This window comes from Sander lucioperca, chromosome 21, assembly GCF_008315115.2.
Source record: "Sander lucioperca isolate FBNREF2018 chromosome 21, SLUC_FBN_1.2, whole genome shotgun sequence".
In the NCBI taxonomy this organism is placed as follows: Eukaryota; Metazoa; Chordata; class Actinopteri; order Perciformes; family Percidae; genus Sander; species Sander lucioperca.
Window position 1 is genome coordinate 12,977,324 of NC_050193.1, and position 21,263 is coordinate 12,998,586.

At 38.1% G+C, this 21,263-nt stretch overlaps 1 long non-coding RNA gene, 1 pseudogene and 4 gene segments (V, D, J or C); 1 reads left to right on the forward strand and 5 right to left on the reverse strand.

Annotated features, from left to right (window-relative positions):
- The window catches only part of LOC118494202, a 28,302-nt gene that overhangs the window by 3,568 nt on the left and 3,471 nt on the right, over window positions 1-21,263 (forward strand). The gene's annotated exons all lie outside the window — the stretch shown is intronic.
- Window positions 4,349-4,825, reverse strand: LOC116051881. The segment is given in 2 exon segments: window positions 4,349-4,684; window positions 4,767-4,825. Coding segments are annotated over 2 exon segments (363 nt in total).
- On the reverse strand, window positions 9,792-10,326 carry LOC116051896 (annotated as a pseudogene).
- Window positions 11,464-12,078, reverse strand: LOC116051954. The segment is given in 2 exon segments: window positions 11,464-11,795; window positions 11,883-12,078. Coding segments are annotated over 2 exon segments (342 nt in total).
- Window positions 12,744-13,291, reverse strand: LOC116051895. The segment is given in 2 exon segments: window positions 12,744-13,084; window positions 13,167-13,291. Coding segments are annotated over 2 exon segments (360 nt in total).
- Window positions 20,407-20,885, reverse strand: LOC116051894. The segment is given in 2 exon segments: window positions 20,407-20,742; window positions 20,831-20,885. Coding segments are annotated over 2 exon segments (360 nt in total).

Consider the following 21,263-nt stretch of genomic DNA (forward strand, 5'->3'; position numbering starts at 1 on the left):
TTTAGCTATTCACGCACGTGTGCGTGTGCATATGCGTGCGGTTAGTGAGAGAAAAAGGGGGAAAGAAAGAGACACACTTAGATCTTAGTTATCGATAATGACCAGCCCTCTCAGTCACTCAGGTCTGGACCAACGTGAAATTAGGGCAGACTGAGAATTTTGTCTGACTGAGGGGATGTTCATTATAACCACTCTGGTGTGCTGCTTCTTACAGCTGATTCCGGTACAGCTGATTCTTTGCGGAGATCGAGCGACCGACGTAGATTATTATCTCGCACAACAGTAACTAAACTCCTCAGCAGTGGGAGAAGCAAAAGTACCATTTCCAGTCTGAACAAGCTACATATTCAACACAACATATCAACAATGCACCGTGATCAGAGTACATTCACAGAAATAGATTTGACTCAGCGGTCACAATCATAGATTAATAAATCAAACGCGCGCCAGTAGCGCTTATCAATCGATCACATTAATGGAAAACAATGGCAACATTAGCCTTTACATTAATAATGCATACTATGTTCTATCTCTGCCCAGAACACTGGCCTTACTGTATGTAGTCCATCAGTCCGTAGGTTTCCACGAAAAAAACAGAACGCAATCCGGCCGCTCGTCAACGGGCACGGACAAGCTGCGTGCTCCTCGGGGCAGCGGGGCACAAGCTAGGTCGACTTGATGAGAGGAAAAGAAAAGCGGTGTCCACTGTTATCCGACTTTCTGGTAGAGAAACGTCGTTCTCTCTGCAGCGTTGAAACACGACGTGTGTTTCCAGGATCCCTTAATTAAATCCACTTTGTTTAGAAATGGAAGTTTTTAGCACAAGCGCTTGTGTGCTTCCTTCAGCAGCATGAGCAACCAGTGGAAGACAATGGAAAAAGGTGTGTCAAAGGGTTTTATAGGTTAATAAAACACGATAACTATGTAACCAGTATTACAAACTTCTTACAAGTGGCTGGATTGTGACGTTTTAGGTGTGTTTGGATGAATACGTTGGATGCATAGACTTTATCCATGCTGGGCTAATGTTAGATTGCTTGTGAAGGATGACGTTAGTCACACAGAGATATGTAATTCAAACAACGGTATTGTGATTAACACAACTATTAAGGCATGTCTGTAATATACCGGTCGGTCAATAATATAAAATACTGTAGATCAGTGCTTTCCAACCCTTCTGGTCTCAGGTTCCCCCACAGCCCTGTCATATAAACTCACATTCACCGCCCTATCAATTCCCAATGTATTCACACTATTTATCATATTAAAGTGAATATTCTTACATTTTCATGCAATTGAACTGTAAATATTTAGGTTGGTTTGGTCAGAAATTCTACTAGCTAGCTAGGCCTTTACTTGAAGTGTGGTTAATGTTTCAAAATTCATCCATTACTTTTAGCTAATCGTTTCAACTGTTAGCTAAGTCAGTAGGCCACTTTTAGCAGTTTATTTCTACCATTGATTACTTCGCTATATGTTTAAACATATGTGTTGAGCTGTTTTAGCTGATATATTGTTTTAAATCAATCATAATTCAATTATTATTTTAATTAGTTAAGCTGCTCCACAATCTTTCCAAGTACCCACTGGCTACAGCAGAGATACCCCTTGCTGGGGCATCACGGCAGGTGTTGCGTTAAAGACTGTTTCCCTGTAGATGTCTTTCCTGCTACTTGCGATCTAATTGGAGATGAACAGCCAATCAGAATTGAGCTTTTGATTCTGCGATTGGTTGGTTTTGTGGCACACTTGTAACGCTGTGAAAATCTGAGCGAGCGTGTCTAGAGTTGAGCGCGTAGAGAGAAGAGGTTGAGAGCGAGGGAGACATGACCGGAGCGCAGCAGCGTCTACCTGCGAGCAGAGAAAGACATGCATATACATTAATTGTGCACGAAATAGGTTTTTGTTTACTCAAACTGAATTATTTTTTGCGAGTGTTAATTTCTGTTCAAAATGCAATGTAATGTGCTTGCAAAATATAGTTCTCTGTGCTCAAAACATACAATTACTCGCTCAGGAATGTGACACATATATAACGCCATAGCTATGGTGCTAACTCTAGCATATCTACATTGTGTACTTGTACTGATGTCCATTAATATGCACTGTCCCTATCTAAATAAACTATTCAAATAAAATAAAAACAAAAATAACACAAAAAAACAGGAAGTCACAAACCACAACATCAGCTGTTGCTTCCATTGTGGTCATGAATTTGTGTGTATGTGTTTAGAGACACAGTCATATTCTACTTAGTATCACCTGACGTCTTATCTTCTACTGCCACCTGGAGGTTATTGGGAAAATAATTTGTATGAGGTTTTTGTCAAGCCTCTCTGCTTCCTTTAACCACTGTGTTTCTCTGGCACAGTAATACACAGCAGAGTCCTCTGGCTTTAAGTTAGACAGTCTCAGATACACCATGCTGTTGCTGTCATCTCTACTGATTTCTACACGGCCCTGCACACTGCTGGCATAAGTGTTTCTGCTTGAAGCAGAGAAGCCTCTCCCTATCCATTCCATTCCTTCTCCTGCAGGTTGTCTGATCCAGCTCATAACACAGCAGCTAAATGTGAAGCCAGATCCCCTGCAGGAGAGACTGAGAGTCTCCCCAGGCTTTTTCACTACTGAACTGGAAGGAATGGACTCCATTCTCTGACCTGTACAACCTGATGAAATAAAAGGGAGAGAGGAAACACAGAAGAAATTAATCATCTGGGAAGTTTTCTGGTGTCACTGACTGACCATCAGTCCATGTTGTCTGAGAAAAGATAACACAGCAAGAAGCAGGAGAACTCACAGGGCAGAGAGAGAGCAACCAGCAGAAGAGTGAGTGTGTTCATCATCCTGAGGCTGGAGATGTGACATCTGATGCTCCACACAAAGAACAAGAGCAGTCAGCAGGACAGAAGTACACTGCACAGACTGAAGATTTGCATCAGGATACAATGGGGAGGGAGTGGCTCCTTTTTTGTAGTGTTATATCATATAATCAAAAAATAAAAAAAAAATAATTAAGGATTATCTGTAAGGTTTATGTTAAATTAACTCACAAATTAATGATGTCATGTAAAATGTGTCGTTGAGTAACACGGTTGCTGGGTATTTTTGCAAGTATCTTGGTGGTTTGCATCACTGTAGAGCTATATTTTTAGGACAGGGCTTATATTATAATATATTGAATTTATTTTCTAATTTCAATAATCTTTTTACAAATGCAGGCTCTGAGTCATGATAAACTGTCCCAACATGCTGACAAATACAGTTTTTATTGATGACATATATTTCATTATAAATTGTCAGTCATTCAGTGGAACATGTGTTTTCACAGTCCTGACATGCTTCTCACACAGAGATCAGTGTTATTCAGTTGTTGTACAGCTTAGTAGTGTTGTGTGTCACTGTGGCTCTCGTGCACAATAATAAACTGCAGAGTCTTCTTGTTTCAGACTCTTAACCTAAAGTGTTTGGACAGTTTTTCAACTGTGTGCATTTCTAAGAGGGTAAGCTTGTGTGGTGTGTAGTTCAATGTATAAAGTACAAGCTGTAATGTCAGTCTAAGACGTTAATTTAAAGGTTATTGTTCACCTAAGTGAGGTGGATTACTGCTAATAGAGAAAACAATGTGACAAAGGAATACATAGTTTTTCCTCCAAGAGCCAAGGAAGTAAAAGTTTGCCTTATTGCAGTATTACTACAGTTTCCATTCAGCTTCCAACCCAATGGCTTACATACACAAGAATAAAAAGCAGCTCCTTCAGTCTTCTAGCAGTTTATATTGAAATTGATTTGAAATGATGAAATGGGGAACTATACAACTAAATGAATACATGAAGAATCAGTCATAGCTGATTCAACACCTAAATGTTCTATTTCTGTTGGGGTGAAGCAAGCTCTCAAAGGGTCTGAGTATAAAATTATAGTTTTGAGTGGCAGTCAGTCAAAATCATAGAGATAAGCAGAACTTAGTGTTTCCATATTGAGGACAGAGAAACTTGAGACTGACCCCTTCTAGGGTTTTTATGAAAGAAAATGTAACATTATTTGTCACTCCCACTCTAGATGCCACATGGCTGAAATGTGTATGTAGTATTTATTTTATTCATACCTGGACAAGGATTGGTTTGCTGTCTTTGGCTCTTTCGTAAGGAATTGATAATTGATAGGACCCCCTCTAAAATGATATGCTACATCTCAAAGGGCTATCCTTTAAATAAATTCAATACATTGAAATTAAAGTAAGTTATTTGTGTTGGTGGTTAATAATGTATATATTTTTCAAGGCACATTTCCATGTTTTTATTAAAAACAACAAAAGCTATCTTTCAGGGATCTGCAAGATTTTTGTACAGCTGCTCAACCAACTCCAGTCACTGTGGCTCTCGAGCACAATAATAAACAGCAGAATCTTCAGTCTTCAGACTGTTCATCTGCAGATACAGCTGCTGTCTGCTGTTGTCTCTGGAGATGGTAAACCGGCCTTGAACTGACTGAGAGTAGTAGATGCTAGCACTATCATATTCAATAGTTGCTAACCACTCCAGTCCTTTTCCAGGAGCCTGTCTGATCCAGGCCATCCAAGAGCTACCAAAGTTAAACCCAGAGGCTGTACAGGTCAATCTGTGGGATTCTCCAGGTCTTTTAACCACTGGTTCAGATTCTATTAGAGTCTGCCCATCAACACCTGTCAGGACAAAAGAAAATGTGAAATATGTCAGTTATAGAATTTAAAACTGTGTCAAATAAATATCAATGAAAATCTTCACCTGTCCAGCAGAGAGTTAAAAGCAGCAGTCCTGTCCTATAGTCCATCATGTTAAACTGTGTGACCACTGTTCTCTGTCCTCCTCTCTGCACTCAGATAAGTAGAGGTGGAAGATATCTGAGTTTTGCATTGACTCCTCCTCACAGGGAGGAAACATCTGGACTGGAGATATTTAATGTAACTGGGAAATTAATGTGCAAGAGTCTTAATTTGTGTAACATGTTTATCAGTATTAACATTATAGCCACATGTATTCTAACAATACACAAATGCCATCTGTTTTTTTCAAGGTTTATTCAAATTAGTTAAATTATGTTTAATCTTGGTATCAAGGCTCTGTTTCTCATTGGTCTCTGTGAGCAGAATGGGCAGCACATGAGAGCATTCACAATAATATAAATAATCGGTTTCATTCTGATCACCAACATCTAGTATCATTTATGACAACTGCTTTGTATTGATCTCACTGTGTCATACATATAACATTCATGGTTAGTACTTATGAAGTTTACTGCGGCGCCGCTTGTTTCAGTTCTGCAGAGGCTCCAGGCAGAGCTTTCACCGTAGCCTACGTACATACACATGCTGGCTCGACACACACACCAGCTGACAAATGTATACATCAGGCCACATATTACATAGGCTACGGCGAAAGCTCTGCGTGGAGCCTCTACAGAACTGTAAAACAAGCTCAAGTGGCCTGATGTTTATACTTGTGCGCTGGTGTGTGCGTCGAGCCGGCATACGACCAGCCACGCTGAGGCGGTACTAAAATCTGCAATGGAAAACGGACGCACAGTGTGCCGAGTCGAGTCGAGGCGAGTAGAGTCGAGGCGAGTCGAGCAGGTACCATGTAATGGAAAAACGCCATAAGACATTGGCAATTTAGATAATGGTTTGACAATTGAAAGAACTATGTCTATTACTGTAGAGGATGGAACATAATTATAAAAAATACATATGTACTCCTGAGTTTAAAATATATAGATATTTTATGTGGATATATCAAAGTGCTTTTCAGGTGGTGAGAAAACTCAGATGTCATTACAGTAAGATCACATTGCTGTTTGTTGTCTGTCGAGGTTTTTGTGCAGCTGCTCCACTGTCTTCAGTCACTGTGTCTGTCGAGCACAGAAGTAAACAGCAGAATCTGCTGCTGTCAGGCTCTGGACCGCGAGGTACTGAGTGCTGCTGGGAACATCTTCAGTCATGATGAAACGGCTTTGAAAGGAGCTGCCATAGCTAGCAGAGTTTGAACCTGTGTTCATCCTCCCAATCCACTCCAGAGCTTCTCCTGGTCTCTGTTGTATCCAGTGAATATTCTTGCTTGTCATGCTATAACCAGATATGATACATGACATCTTCACTGTCTCTCCAGGTCTTTTCACCTCAGAGGAAGACTGGTCCAGTTTGATCTCACTCCAAACTCCTGCAAGTAAAGAAATTGTGATAATCACCCAACAAACGTTTAAATCACAGGTTGGACATTTACTAAAGAAGTAAAGCAGAATTATTTTTTTTTTCTTACCATGAATAGTAACTACAATTAACAAACTCCAGATAATGGTATTTTCCATTCTGGGAGAAGCACTCGTCGTTCAGTGCTCTGATCTGAGTGTTTCAGAAATATATCAAATCCCAGTTTTCTGGCACAAGTTGTGTGTTTATAAGAGAGGAAGAGTTTGCATAGACCTCCCTCTACAGGTTTAAAATGGTAACATGTCACACAGATACATTTCCATAAGTTGAGTATCTCTACAACAGCAGAGGAAACTGTGAAATACGAAACTAAAAATATGATTTCTGGACTGATAGAAAATAATGGGAAATAAACTACAAAGTTCTACAATGATCGTTAACTCACAGTGTAGCAGTTTAGAGCTTTTTTTATCTAGGCCAAATACCAGAAGGGAAATTTACATCCTATTTGTGAAGATATGTAGCTGCTGTTTAAAATGAGTTATCAGATGTTATTTTCTATCCCATTGCATTGGACAAGAAAAAATAACTCTATAGCCATTAATGTTTATTAACGCTGCAAAGAGTGCTGTCTTTATTAATGTTCACATTTAAAACATGTGTGTGGTTGAGTCTTGCTGGTTGGTTGGTATTTGTGCAGGTCTGTTGGTGGTTTGTATCACTGTGGGGTAACGTACACAGTAATACACAGCTGTGTCCTCAGGCTGCACATTCTGTCCTTTTAGAGTCACTGTTAGAGCAGAAGTGTCTCTGCTGTAGCTGAACTTGTTCTTCAGAGCATTATTTCGACGAAGGCCACTTGTTCCCCACTGATAGGAAATCCAGTCCATTGGTTTTCCTTCACTCTGTCTGATCCAACCTGTTGCATAGCTGTCATCAGTCAAAGAATAACCAGAGACCTGACAGCTGATGGTCAGAGACTGTCCAGGCTGCACAACCATTGAGTCTGTCTGGATGAGATCAATACTGTTCACACCTGTGGAAACACAAATCAACATTATCTCCATCTGACTATTCAGTGTTTCTAATGTGTGTATTAGAATGAATCCACTGAAAGCTCCTCACAGGATCCAGCAGCAGCAGCAGAGCTACAGAGAACATGGTTGTTATTGAAGGTGATCTGATGGGAGCTTCTCTTCTTCTGCTGCAACTGACAGCATGATATCAAGTCTTTATAGCAGACTGTGAGGAAGTTCACTTTGCATAGAGAAGGACACTGACTGATTATGAGCATTTTTTTTTATTAAAGGAAAGAAAGTGTAGTACAGACATATATTAGAAGTACATTGATTTTCTCATCTAATTCTCAAACAAGAACAAAATGTCTATTAACTATTCTGTTGACGTGATAGTTGGCTGATTTTAAGATTGTCTTAATGTGGGTGTTAAATGTTTTCTCTGAGTCCATAAGTCAGACTGTTCTGGGATTGGCATTCTTTACTTAAGTGATTCAAGGTGAGCATTGATCTTTAATTATTATTTGGCACCAAAAAAAATTTGTTTTAGATATGTATTTATCTATGTATATTTGTCTTGGGCATTTATTTTGTACATCAAATAATTGATTTGTTCAATGCACTAATTGGCTACTGTGTTATGTATTTTTGTTGTCAAAATATATATGTTAAGATATTCTATTGTTTCCATAATCTAAGCAGTGTGAGTATGTAAAAGCCCAATGAAGGATACTTGGGAAACTTCATTTTGATCATTCAAATGTGTATGAATTGTTACCCAGTTTTACACACTGTATTACACAGTGTGTGATTATTATTTCTCACAATATGTTAAATTGAATGTTTGTATTCTTTACAAACCTTATAACAGAGAAAAATACATTCAGACTTCAACAGTCTCAATAAAACTATAACTCAGTCAGTTATTAATCATTACATTGTTGGTAAAAAATAAAACAGGAATTCAAAAGCCCCAAAATCATCTGTTGCTGTCATTGTGTGCCTCTTGGTTTTATATTCATACTGCCATTATTATTTTTGGACTCCTACTGCCTGCTGTTGGTCTTTGTAAAAAAAAAAAAAAAAAACATTCTTTAAGGTGTTTGTATAGCCCCTCTGGTAACTTTAACCAGTGTGTGAATCTGGCACAGTAATACACAGCAGTGTCTTCAGGCTGCACATTCTGTCCATTTAGAGTCACTGTCTTGCTGGAAGTCTCTAAGTCGATACTGAACTTGTTCTTTAGCGAATCTTTGTAGTATGAACCTCCAGTATATTTCCTTCCAATCCACTCCAGTCCTTTCCCTGCAGGCTGTCTGATCCAAGCGGTGTAGGAGCTGCTAACAGAATAAGAGACCTGACAGGTGATGGTCAGACGTTGACCTGGCTGCACAGTCACAGAGGCTGGCTGGGTCAACTGTTCACACTTCACACCTGTTAAAAAAGAAAATGTTTTGTAACAAATGATCAAGTTATAATGCAAAAGAAGAAATGTTGACTTTAACAAATCCAGAGAGACTCACATCCAGCTGCCAACAGCAGCAGCAGAGCTACAGAGAACATGGTTTATGTTGAAACTGACGTGCTGTGAACTCCATTAACAGCCTGATGTGATGTTTTTATAGCTGAGAAACAAGGAAGGTCACTGAGTTTGCATAAAATCAAACATATGAAGCATGAATGTTAGTCTAACTGGAGTCAATAGAAGAGTTTGTTCAGTGTTATTATATCTGCAGAGTGAAAATATGCGTGTCATTTTTGATTTCTTCATATCTAGGTACAGATAACTTTATTGCATTAAACTCTCAATATTGTCTTCACATATTTTCTATAATTCCTTAATGACTATATTATTATTCTATCTTCAAACATTAATAATCTCTTTTATATAAAATAGTTATCTCCATACATGATACAAGTAAATTCACTATAAACAATCATGTTAAATGTTGCACATCATTCATCTCCACTTTCAGCTGTTTTCTCTTAGAAATAATTTTAATGAAATTGCAGTATGTGAAAGAGTGGAAACATTCACAAAGTGACATATTCTTATTACCTATTGATTTTTATTACAGAGCAATATGAATCATTTCAGAGTTTGAGTATCAGTCAGTTAAGATCAATGAGAACAGCAGATCTGAGTTTCTCCTTTTAGTAACAGAGGAGAGAGAAACTAGACACTGACTGTCCTCTAGTAAATTTATAAAAGAAACAGTAACATTATTTTTCATTCTCATAGATTCCACATCATATCATTTACAGACAGTATTGTGTCTTACTTTGTAGAAATGTAAAGTATTTGTAGAAGTTTAATTTGAGCAACCAGATTGTTGGGCTGTCTTTGGACCTTGTATTAATGAGTGATCTTTATTGTGTTTTTAATGTGTTTTTAAGTTTGTGTATAATGCAGAGAGGATTATTAATTTATAATAAAAACATATATACATGAAAATAAAATTACAGAATATAAAACAACTTAACAACCTGAAAACAACAAAAATGTAATATAAAATGTTTAAATATATACATTTTATGAAAAATATTTAAAACTTGTGCACTACCAGCTTGAAAAAATAAGTACTGTAGGATTTTGTACAGCTGTTCAACCAACTCCAGTCACTGTGGGTGTCGAGCACAATAATAAACAGCAGAATCTTCAGTCTTCAGACTGTTCATCTGCAGATACAGCTGCTCTCTGCTGTTGTCTCTGGAGATGGTAAACCGGCCTTGGACTGACTGAGAGTAGTAGATGTTAGTACTGTCATATCTGATACTCGCAACCCACTCCAGTCCTTTTCCAGGAGTCTGTCTGATCCAGGCCATGCTGTAGCTCACTGAATGACAATCCAGATGTTGTACAGGTCAATCTGTGGGATTCTCCAGGTCTTTTAACAGCTGGTTCAGATTCTGTCAGAGTCTGACCATCAACACCTGTCAAACAAAAACATAAGCATCAGTTTGCTTTGTCAGTCAGAAAATCTTCTGTGAAATATGTCATATACAAATGGGAAACTGTCAAATCAAGATCAGTGAAAATCTTCACCTGCCCAGCAGATAGTTAAAAGCAGCAGTCCTGTCCTATAGTCCATCATGTTAAACTGTGTGTCCACTGTTCTCTGTCCTCCTCTCTGCACTCAGATAAGTAGAGGTGGAAGATATCTGAGTTTTGCATTGACTCCTCCTTTTTTGACTTTCTCCTAACTGTACTTTGTGTTTTCACAAATCATCTCACCGTATCTCTTAGCATTTTGACTTTGTTTCACATTTTTAACCTGATGTAACATGTATGTAACATATGAATGTGTTTATTTACTCTCACTTTTGTCCAGTGCAAAGTACAAATAATGGAATAATGTTACTGTTCATAAATTAAAGTTATTAATAATATTTTCATTCAAAAAATTGCTTTCAGTTCATGTAGTAGGTAAATCACCTTGTCGGCTTGAGATTATTAAACAACATCTCATGTCTCCTAAAGTTATTTTTGATCAAATTGCTGTTTTTCATGTGAATAAAGCTTATGTATAATATTATTAGACCAAACATCGATTTTTAAACTAGTAAAATTCAGTGCACAAAATTCATCTTTTGAGAACAATTCAGCTGCATTTCTACATAATCACTTAAATAAGGTAAATTAATGTCAAACGATTTCTAAAAGTGTAATTCAGTCTGTCTTGTGGGAGTACAGACAATGATGTATCAGTGATTGAAACCTCCAAGTATTTAAACTAGGGCTGTCAAAATTAACTCCATAATAAAGAGTTAACGCAAACGCTTTTAACACCACTAGTTGTTTTTGATGTAGGATTAATGCATGCACGTTTTGTGGTTTGGGCCTCAGGACGCTCTTTAGTTTTGGGAAACCAGGAAGTGATGCACAGTAATGTTGTGGGTGGCTAGCAGAAACAACCCTTGAGCAGAAATGGATAAAGAAAGGAGTTTTGAATGGCAAGTTCAGTTTCAAAGCCCTTCCAGATGGTTCTCTTGACAAGACTAGGAGTAGTGGTGGAATTGTGGAAATTGGTTCTCTGACAAACACATTTTAGATTTTTGACGAAAAGAAATAACGATGTTATGAAAGAGAAACTGACTTTTTGAGGATTCATTCATACTGTACTGTAGATAAATCACCATTTAAAAAAAAATCTAAAGACTGTTTCATCATTTAATGTAACATTGAGCTGGTGTTGAAACCATTAGTGGTCTGAGGGCTCCTCCTCTGGTGGCTTCATGTTACAAGTGTTCAGGTTCTGAGGGGTTTTTGTTCAGGTCTACTGATGGTTTGTGTTACTGTGGCTCTCTGGCACAGTAATACACAGCAGTGTCTTCAGGCTGCACATTCTGTCCATTTAGAGTCACTGTCTTGCTGGAAGTCTCTAAGTTGATACTGAACTTGTTCTTTAGTGAATCTTTGTAGTATGAAGCTCCAGTATGTTTCATTCCAATCCACTCCAGTCCTTTCCCTGCATGCTGTCTGATCCAAGCTGTAGCGTAGCCAAGAGAATAAGAGACCTGACAGGTGATGGTCAGACGTTGACCTGGCTGCTCAGTCACAGAGGCTGGTTGGGTCAACTGTTCACCCTTTACACCTGTTAAAAAAGAAGATTTTTTGTAAAAAATGGTAGTTATACTGCAAAAGAACTGTTGACTTTAAAAAAAAATCCAGAGAGACTCACATCTAGCTGCCAAAAGCAGCAGCAGAGCTACAGAGAACATGGTTTATGTTGAAACTGACGTGCTGTGAACTCCACTGACAGCCTGATGTGATGTTTTTATAGCTGAGAAACAAGGAAGGTCACTGAGTTTGCATAAAATCAAACATATGAAGCATCAATGTTGGTCTAACTGGAGTCAATAGAAGAGTTTGTTCAGTGTTATTATATCTGCAGAGTGAAAACATGCGTGTCATTTTTGATTTCTTCATATCTAGGTATATAAAATAGTTATCTCCATACACGATACAAGTAAATTTACTCTAAACAATAACCTTAAATGCTGTCATCACTCATCTCCACTTTCAGCTGTTTTCTCTTAGACATAATTTTAATGAAATTACAGTATGTGATGGAAAGAGTGACATATTCTTATTTACCTATTGATTTTATTACAGAACAATAAGAATCATTCCAGAGTTTGAGTATCAGTCAGTTAAGATCAATGAGAACAGCAGATCTGAGTTTCTCCTTTTAGTAACAGAGGAGAGAGAAACTAGACACTGACTGTCCTCTAGTGATTTTATAAAAGAAACAGTAACATTATTTTTCATTCTCATAGATTCCACATCATATCATTTACAGACAGTATTGTGTCTTACTTTGTAGAAATGTAAAGTATTTGTAGAAGTTTAATTTCAGCAACCAGATTGTTGGGCTGTCTTTGGACCTTGTATTAATGAGTGATCTTTATTGTATTTTTAATGTGTTTTCAAGTTTGTGTATAATACAGGGAGGATTATTAATTTATAATTAAAAAAAATATTTGAAAATATTCAAAATTTAAACTTGGGCACTACCAGCCTGAAAGAATGAATACTGTAGGATTTTGTACAGCTGCTCAACCAACTCCAGTCACTGTGGGTCTCGAGCACAATAATAAACAGCAGAATCTTCAGTCTTCAGACTGTTCATCTGCAGATACAGCTGCTCTCTGCTGTTGTCTCTGGAGATGGTAAACCGGCCTTGAACTGACTGAGAGTAGTAGATGTTAGCACTATTGTAGATACCCGCAACCCACTCCAGTCCTTTTCCAGGAGCCTGTCTGATCCAGGCCATATAGTAGCTACTGAATGACAATCCAGATGTTGTACAGGTCAATCTGTGGGATTCTCCAGGTCTTTTAACCGCTGGTTCAGATTCTGTCAGAGTCTGACCATCAACACCTGTCAAGATATAAAAAACATCACATGAATTTAGTTACACAATTCAAAACTTTGTTTAATCAAGATCAGTGAAAATCTTCACCTGCCCAGCAGAGAGTTAAAAGCAGCAGTCCTGTCCTATAGTCCATCATGTTAAACTGTGTGTCCACTGTTCTCTGTCCTCCTCTCTGCACTCAGATAAGTAGAGGTGGAAGATATCTGAGTTTTGCATTGACTCCTCCTCTCAGGGAGGATACCACTAGATTAGGCTTGGCATTCAGTTTTTGTTTAGTGAAAATGTAATGTAAATGAGCCCTGTGATTGATTGGCGACCTGTCCACAATGTACGCCGCCTCTCGCCCCAATGTCACCTGGGATTGGCTCCAGATGCCAATAACTCTCATTAATAAGTGGGTATAGTTAATGGAAGAATGAAAAGTGAATGTTTATTTTTTTATTTCTCTAAGTCAAAACAATTAATTTTTGTCTGACATGTTTCAATTAAATTGAATATGTTTTATATTAAGATCCCAGCCATGAGTCAGAGAAGGAGAAATCATGTCAATATATATCAGCAACTAACAGGGGGTGATTGAATGCTCTAAACATCTAATCTTTGGTTTTTATTGGGCAATTCTGACAAGGTAGAGCAGAATTGTACCTTTTGTTGTACAGTAGTACAGTAGTACCGAGTACAGGCACAATACAGGTACACATTATGCAGGTCAATTTCTGTAGACCAGAACATTATAAACTACATTATAAAAAATATTGGATCTTCTCTATTGGGTAATGCTGGATTGCATTATATTAAAGAGATGAGCCCAATAAACTGGTAACTATCTGTTGCACTTTTAAAGTGTTATTTCCCAACAATCTGAAGACTTTGCTCCTTCTTCAAAACACGAGAAGTGGTAGCATTGATTTAAAGTTGCCACAGCACTGAAATAATTGGATAACGAATGATTACATGAAATTAGTAAATAAAGAACTTTATTCTTTATGCAGAATATTATCCCTTCTATATTATCAACTCACCCAAAGCTTCTGCAGCTTGTTTCACTTGAAAAAATAAAACAAATTCTAAAAGCCCATAATATTTTGGGAAGAAAAAAAAAATATATTTTTTGCTGGTCAGCCACACACAAATTGTGTAAACACAGTAAATATTTGCAGATAATGTGTATATAATATATTTAATGTATATACTGCTGATTAGAAAACCCAGATGTTATTATGATCACTACACATATCTGTTGAGGTTTTTGTGCAGCTGCTCCACTGTCTTCAGTCACTGTGTCTTCTCGAGCACAGAAGTAAACAGCAGAATCTGCTGCTGTCAGGCTCTGGACCTCGAGGTACTGAGTGCTGCTGGGAACATCTTGAGTAAAACTGAAGCGGCTCTGAAAAGAGCTGGCATAGCTCGGAGTGTTGCTAAGTGGGTTGATCCTCTCAATCCACTCCAGAGCTTCTCCTGGTCTCTGTCGTATCCAGTGAATATAGTTGCTTGTCATGCTATAACCAGATATGATACATGACATCTTCACTGTCTCTCCAGGTCTTTTCACCTCAGAGGGAGACTGGTCCAGTTTGATCTCACTCCAAACTCCTGTAAGGAAAGAAATGATCATCATCCATCACGCTTGAAAATATTAAGCGTTTAAAAGACAAATTGCTTTACTTTTAAACTGTAAAAATGATTTCCTCACCATTAATAGCAACTACAAAAAATAAACCCCAGACAATCATATTTCCCATCAAACTCTGTAATGAACTGATGTCTGATCAAAGTCTTTCTGATATGTATGAAACTGTCAGTTGTTCTGCCTCAAATGATTCTACAGCTGCTGTTGGTGTGTTTATAAAGAAGGAAGAGTTTGCATAGACCTCCCTCTACAGGTTTAAAATGGAACATCATAGATGTACTTTACCTGCTGCTTGATGTGTGATTATTTTAAGAACAGAACAATTAAGACAAAATGACGAAAAGAAACATTGAAGGCCTGGAAACAATGTATTTTACTGTAAACATCCTGCATACAATACATAAAAAATTTATAAATTACACATACAGGCAGAGCTTTACAGTGTGAGTATTTCACTCACATTTGCCCCTAAAAATAAATGTGTGATGCAGAGATATCATTTACGAGCAGTGTGCGAGTAACTATTATGACCTACTGTGATCTTTTTTCGTCTCACTGCTCACTGTTCAAAAAAAGTCCCACAATTCCACAAGCTGCAATGGCCAATCACAGAGGAGTTTTTTTTCTGATGGCGCTTTCGGCGCGAGTGAGAGAACAACAATGAAGTATTGGTAGGCTGGTGAGTGTTTTCAAAAGTGGGTTCTGGGGACCCACAGAGGTCCTTGAGGGTGTTTAAGGGGTCCCCAGAAAAATGGGATTCGTTCATTTTTACTATATTTTCATCCAAGTACAGACAATGACAGACTTTGAGAACTCAGCTGATCGCTGATTTACAGTTTTCTCTTTACTCTCAAATCCTCTATATGACCAGGCCCCCTCTTAGCTCACCAACCTTCTTCATCTCCACACTCATTCCCACAGTTGACTGATTCTGATAAGTGTGTGTTGTTGTTTTTTCAGTAATGATGAAACTGACTTAATAAAAATTCATGTATTATTAGATGATAAGCATTAAAGCTAAGTTGTCAACAAAATTGTTGTTATTGCTTGAACATGTGTAATTATTTTTTTCATGTGGGAAAACAATACATTAAAATAACAGTGACTATAACCTCCAAGAATTTAAGTATAACATATTAATAAATATAATATTTCATAGGATATAGCGATAAAAATGAGTATTACAGGCTTTTTGTACAGCTGCTCAACCAACTCCAGTCACTGTGGGTCTCGAGCACAATAATAAACAGCAGAATCTTCAGTCTTCAGACTGTTCATCTGCAGATACAGCTGCTCTCTGCTGTCGTCTCTGGAGATGGTAAACCGGCCTTGAACTGACTGAGAGTAGAGCTTGCTGCTACCACTACCGATTTCAATTTTGGAAACCCACTCTAATCCTTTTCCAGGAGCCTGTCTGATCCAATGCATATAGTAGCTACTGAATGTGAATCCAGATGCTGTACAGGTCAATCTGTGGGAATCCATCACTGGTTCAGATTGTGTCAGAGTATGACCATCAACACCTGTTAAAAGAAAATAAACATGCAAACAATAAAAAAATGTTGTATTATCGTAACATATAACATTAAAATAATATTCGTAAAAAAATCTTCACCTGCCCAGCAGATAGTTAAAAGCAGCAGTCCTGTCCTATAGTCCATCACGTTAAACTGTGTGTCCACTGTTCTCTGTCCTCCTCTCTGCACTCAGATAAGTAGAGGTGGAAGATATCTGAGATTTGCATCGACTCCTCCTCCCAGTTTGCATAGACCTCCCTCTACAGGTTTAAAAGGGAACATCATAGATGTACTTTTCCTGCTGCTTGTGATGTGTGATTATTTTAAGAACAGAACAATTAAGACAAAATGACGAGGAAAACACATTGAAGGCCTGGAAACGAGTTACATACAATACATAAATATATATATATATATATATATATATATATATATATATATATATATATATATATATAAATTACACATACAGGCAGAGCTTTACAGTGTGAGTATTTCACTCACATTTGCCCCTAAAAATAAATGTGTGATCCAGAGATATCATTTACGAGCAGTGTGCGAGTAACTATTATGACCTACTGTGATCTTTTTTCATCTCACTGCTCATTGCTCAAAATACGTCCCACAATTCCACTAGCCGCACTGGCCAATCACAGAAGAGTTTTTTTCTGATGGCGCTTTCGGCGCGAGTGAGAGAACAACAATGAAGTATTGGTAGGCTGGTGAGTGTTTTCAAAAATGGGTTCTGGGGACACACAGGGGTCCTTGAGGGTGTTTAAGGGGGTCCCCAGCAAAAAGGGGATTCATTTATTTATACTAGAGTACAGTGCCCGTTGAAAATCTGCCGGTTTGGAACGGGCCGATTACTTGGCCTGTGGTATTACTGCTTGTAGAATTCATCAAAACCAAATTGTACCCCAAAATTACTTACAAAAGGTTCCCAAACCACTTAATATACAACTCCACTGTATAGCCTAGACTACTGACGTAATGACTTACCTGACAGAGAACATTGCAGATTCAGAATGTAATCACAAAATATCACAATGACAATGTAGCGTAATCAGACGTTAGCGTCATGGACTCATGGCAGTGTGGTACCCACCGGCCCGTTATGAGAGCTAATCAGCACATATCTGCGTTAATCAACCACCAGAACCGGACTCTGTGTGTGTGTACGGAGAGAGAGAGAGAGAGAGAGAGAGAGAGAGAGAGAGAGAGAGAGAGAGAGAGAGAGAGAGAGAGAGAGAGAGAAAGAGAGAGAGAGAGAGAGAGAGAGAGAGAGAGAGAGAGAGACACACACACACACAGTGTTGTCTCGTGTCATATGATTGTTAATGAATTTAACACATCAGTAAAGGTGTTAATTTCCATACAGGTTTAGTGGCTTGACAGTTAAGGGTGAAGTAGGGGATTTGATTCGTGGGGGTATTTTGGCGACTGTAATGTTATTAGTTAGCAGTATACTTAATTAACCCGGGGTGAGTCTGATGAGAAGTGCTGTGTCTGCCCGGTTTAGCTCTGAGATTTTCTCGCATTGCACAGCAATGTGAAGGAATAATCTCCGAGATTACTTTATATTCTGCCTCTGTTTAGAAGTATTGAATGTAGGCTACAGTTCACAGCAACTTAATACTATATAGTGTCTGGCTTTTGTTTGATATTTAGTGTTGGCAAATGGGTTTTTGTTGAGTTTCCTCTTAGCGAAATAATAGACACTGAAAAGCTTAGGGCCTTTTTTTCGCCAACCTTATTCCAGTCCAACAGTTGTGATGTTCCTTTCAGCTATCCGCTCGTGCTCCAGGAAAGTGATGAAAAGTTAGTTTGGTATATACAGCAATTATGTAGCTAACGTTAGGGGCAGGAAAATAGTCAAAGGCGGTAACAAATTGTCTTTTTGCAGTGTACATCTTTTCAAAGCATTAGTCCCCAGAAAAAAAAGGAATATATCTTTAAAAGGATGTATTTATTTATCATGACATCCTCCTCTCCTCAGATTCTGGTCATCTCAGCATTCTCATCCTTCTTGACCTCAATGCTGCTTTTGACACCATCAACCAAACCACTGGAGTAATCTTTGACACTGATTTCTATAATTCCAATTCACATCTCCAACTGTTTAACATAGCGTGTTTCTGTCATCTCTCTCCTCTGCTGCTGAAACTCTAAACCATGCCTTCATCACATCCAGACTCGACTGCTGCAATAGACGTCATAATGGTACACTGTACTGCTCTGCAATGAAGAGATGCAAAGGCTCATGGGAAGAAGAAAAAATATGTTCTGAACGGTTAATGTTTTGGATGTTCATTTATGTTATTTGGGTTTTAGTTTTGTATGGTTGATTTAGTGTTTATCTACATTTATTGTTGCATCATGACCGAGACCCGGGTGGAAACTGATGGGTTCTGCGCAGTGACAAAGCAGTCAGTGACAAATATACAGATGGGAATTTAGATACTCTGTTGCTTTAATGAAACTTTCAACACAGTACCATGTATTTTGAATTATCAAAGCTTTGTGTATTTTGTAATCTTTTCTGTTTCATTTGAGCACATGTGTTGAATACATTTTTCTTAAAATCATACTGATGTAAAGAAAGAAATAATTTTTATATTCAGGAATTCCTAGTGTTTTGTATTTGTTACGTTTATTTGCAAATTTAAAGCTATACTGTGTAGTTTCTGTCTCTCCCCATGAGGAATTTTAAGTAATTACAACAAAACTGTTGGCGCAGCCACATGATACAAGCCTTCCGTGATTGTGCGCCACCCCCACCCCTCCTCCACACAGTTGCTAGTAGCCAAGGAGGACACGGAGGATTAGAAAAACACGATGGACTCTTCAGAAGAGGTAATTATCTTCACTCGATTTTCTGCACGCAAAAGTACCCGGACGACACCAATTTCTGAACATAGCCATAGTGAGAAATACAGGGAGAGTTTTGTGGAGCTGATAGTCTTAATTAGCTTTGTATGAACTCATTTGGCAATGGCTTGAATGTAACAGACGTTAATTAATATAAAAAAGTTAACAAAGCTTTAACTTATTTCAGACAACATGACTCCAGAAAAAAAATATTTATCTTTACTAATGATTTTTAGTAATGACTATTTAGTCTACTGTAAATCCTCGACTTTCCACTTCCGGGATTGTTCCTTTGCAGACAGAAATTCCGCCGGATCACTCATTTAGCCCGGATATCCGTTGCCTTGGGCTTCCTTTATGTTGGCATTTTAAACTCCGGTCGATTTATGAGGACTATGGTTAACATTTTCTCAGATCTCTGCAAGGCAAATCCAGACAGCTAGCTTGACTATCAGTCCAGTCTTGTTTTCTGTTGTACGACTAAAACAACTTTAGAATGTACAAGTTCCACCAAAACAAGTTCCTGGCCAAGGCTATTTTGCAGAGGCCCCGTTGCTCCATATGGCGCTTAGCGCCGCCCATGACTATTGTGATTGGTTTAAAGAAATGCCAATAAACCAGAGCATGTTTTTTTCCCATCCCGGAATGCTGTGTTGACTAGCCAGACCCTCCTCCACAGCGCATTGTAGAAGAAGGTCTAGCGAAGCAAGACTACTGACTACTACAGTAATGTAAACTTGATTTGTCTACTGCATCAACTTACCGCTCTGTGTTAATACAACTTGACCTGTTAAGTTTCACCTTGTGTAAAAACTTAGATGGTTTAAGGCAACGGGTTTCAACGCGAATTTCTAGTAAAGTCAACTAATTCGGCATAGCAGTGTACACTTCTCTGAAGTCCTTTGAGACTTTGAGAACTCAGCTGATCGCTGATTTACATTGTTTTCTCTTTACTCTCAAATCCTCTATATGACCAGGCCCTCTCTGAGCTCACCAACCTTCTTCATCTCTACACTCATTCCCACAGTTCCTATAATATGTGTGTGTTGTTGTTTTTTCAGTAATGATGAAACTGACTTAATAAAAATTCATGTATTATTAGATGATCATCATTAAAGCTAAGTTGTCAACAAAATTGTTGTTATTGCTTGAACATTTTAATATAATATATAAAGTGTAATATTTGTTTTTCATGTGGGAAAACAATACATTAAAATAACAGTGACTATAACCTCCAAGTATTTAACTATAACATATTAATAAATATAATATTTCTTAGGATATAGCCATAAAAATGAATACTTTAGGATTTTGTACAGCTGCTCAACCAACTCCAGTCACTGTGGGTCTCGAGCACAATAATAAACAGCAGAATCTTCAGTCTTCAGACTGTTCATCTGCAGATACAGCTGCTCTCTGCTGTTGTCTCTGGAGATGGTAAACCGGCCTTGAACTGACTGAGAGTAGTAGATGTTAGTACTGTCATAGCTACTCGCAACCCACTCCAGTCCTTTTCCAGGAGTCTGTCTGATCCAGGCCATCCAGTAGCTACTGAATGACAATCCAGATGTTGTACAGGTCAATCTGTGGGATTCTCCAGGTCTTTTAACAGCTGGTTCAGATTCTGTCAGAGTCTGACCATCAACACCTGTCAAATAAAGAAAATAATCAGTTGCTTTTCTATTTTGGTAATGTCTTAAAGATAACTTCAAATTAAGATCAGTGAAAATCTTCACCTGCCCAGCAGATAGTTAAAAGCAGCAGTCCTGTCCTATAGTCCATCATGTTAAACTGTGTCCACTGTTCTCTGTCCTCCTCTCTGCAGTCAGATAAGTAGAGGTGGAAGATATCTGAGTTTTGCATCGACTCCTCCTCACAGGGAGGAACTGGATCTGACTTTGATCTCAGTTACTGTTTGGTGAAACTAGAAAATGAATGTTTACTGTACATGAGACATTCCTTCAGTATACTTTGTGCAATGGGCTGACAAACACATTATATACGTATTGAGCACAGTCTGCATCATGTGAAGACTTTGACACTTTTACACTACCCCTGAAGTGATTAACTTTGTGAAACTGGAGAACAAATGTTTACTGTCCATGAGTCCTTTCTCAAAGAGTCCCTCTTCTATGTTTCAGTATGTGTGCAATTAGCTGACAAACACAT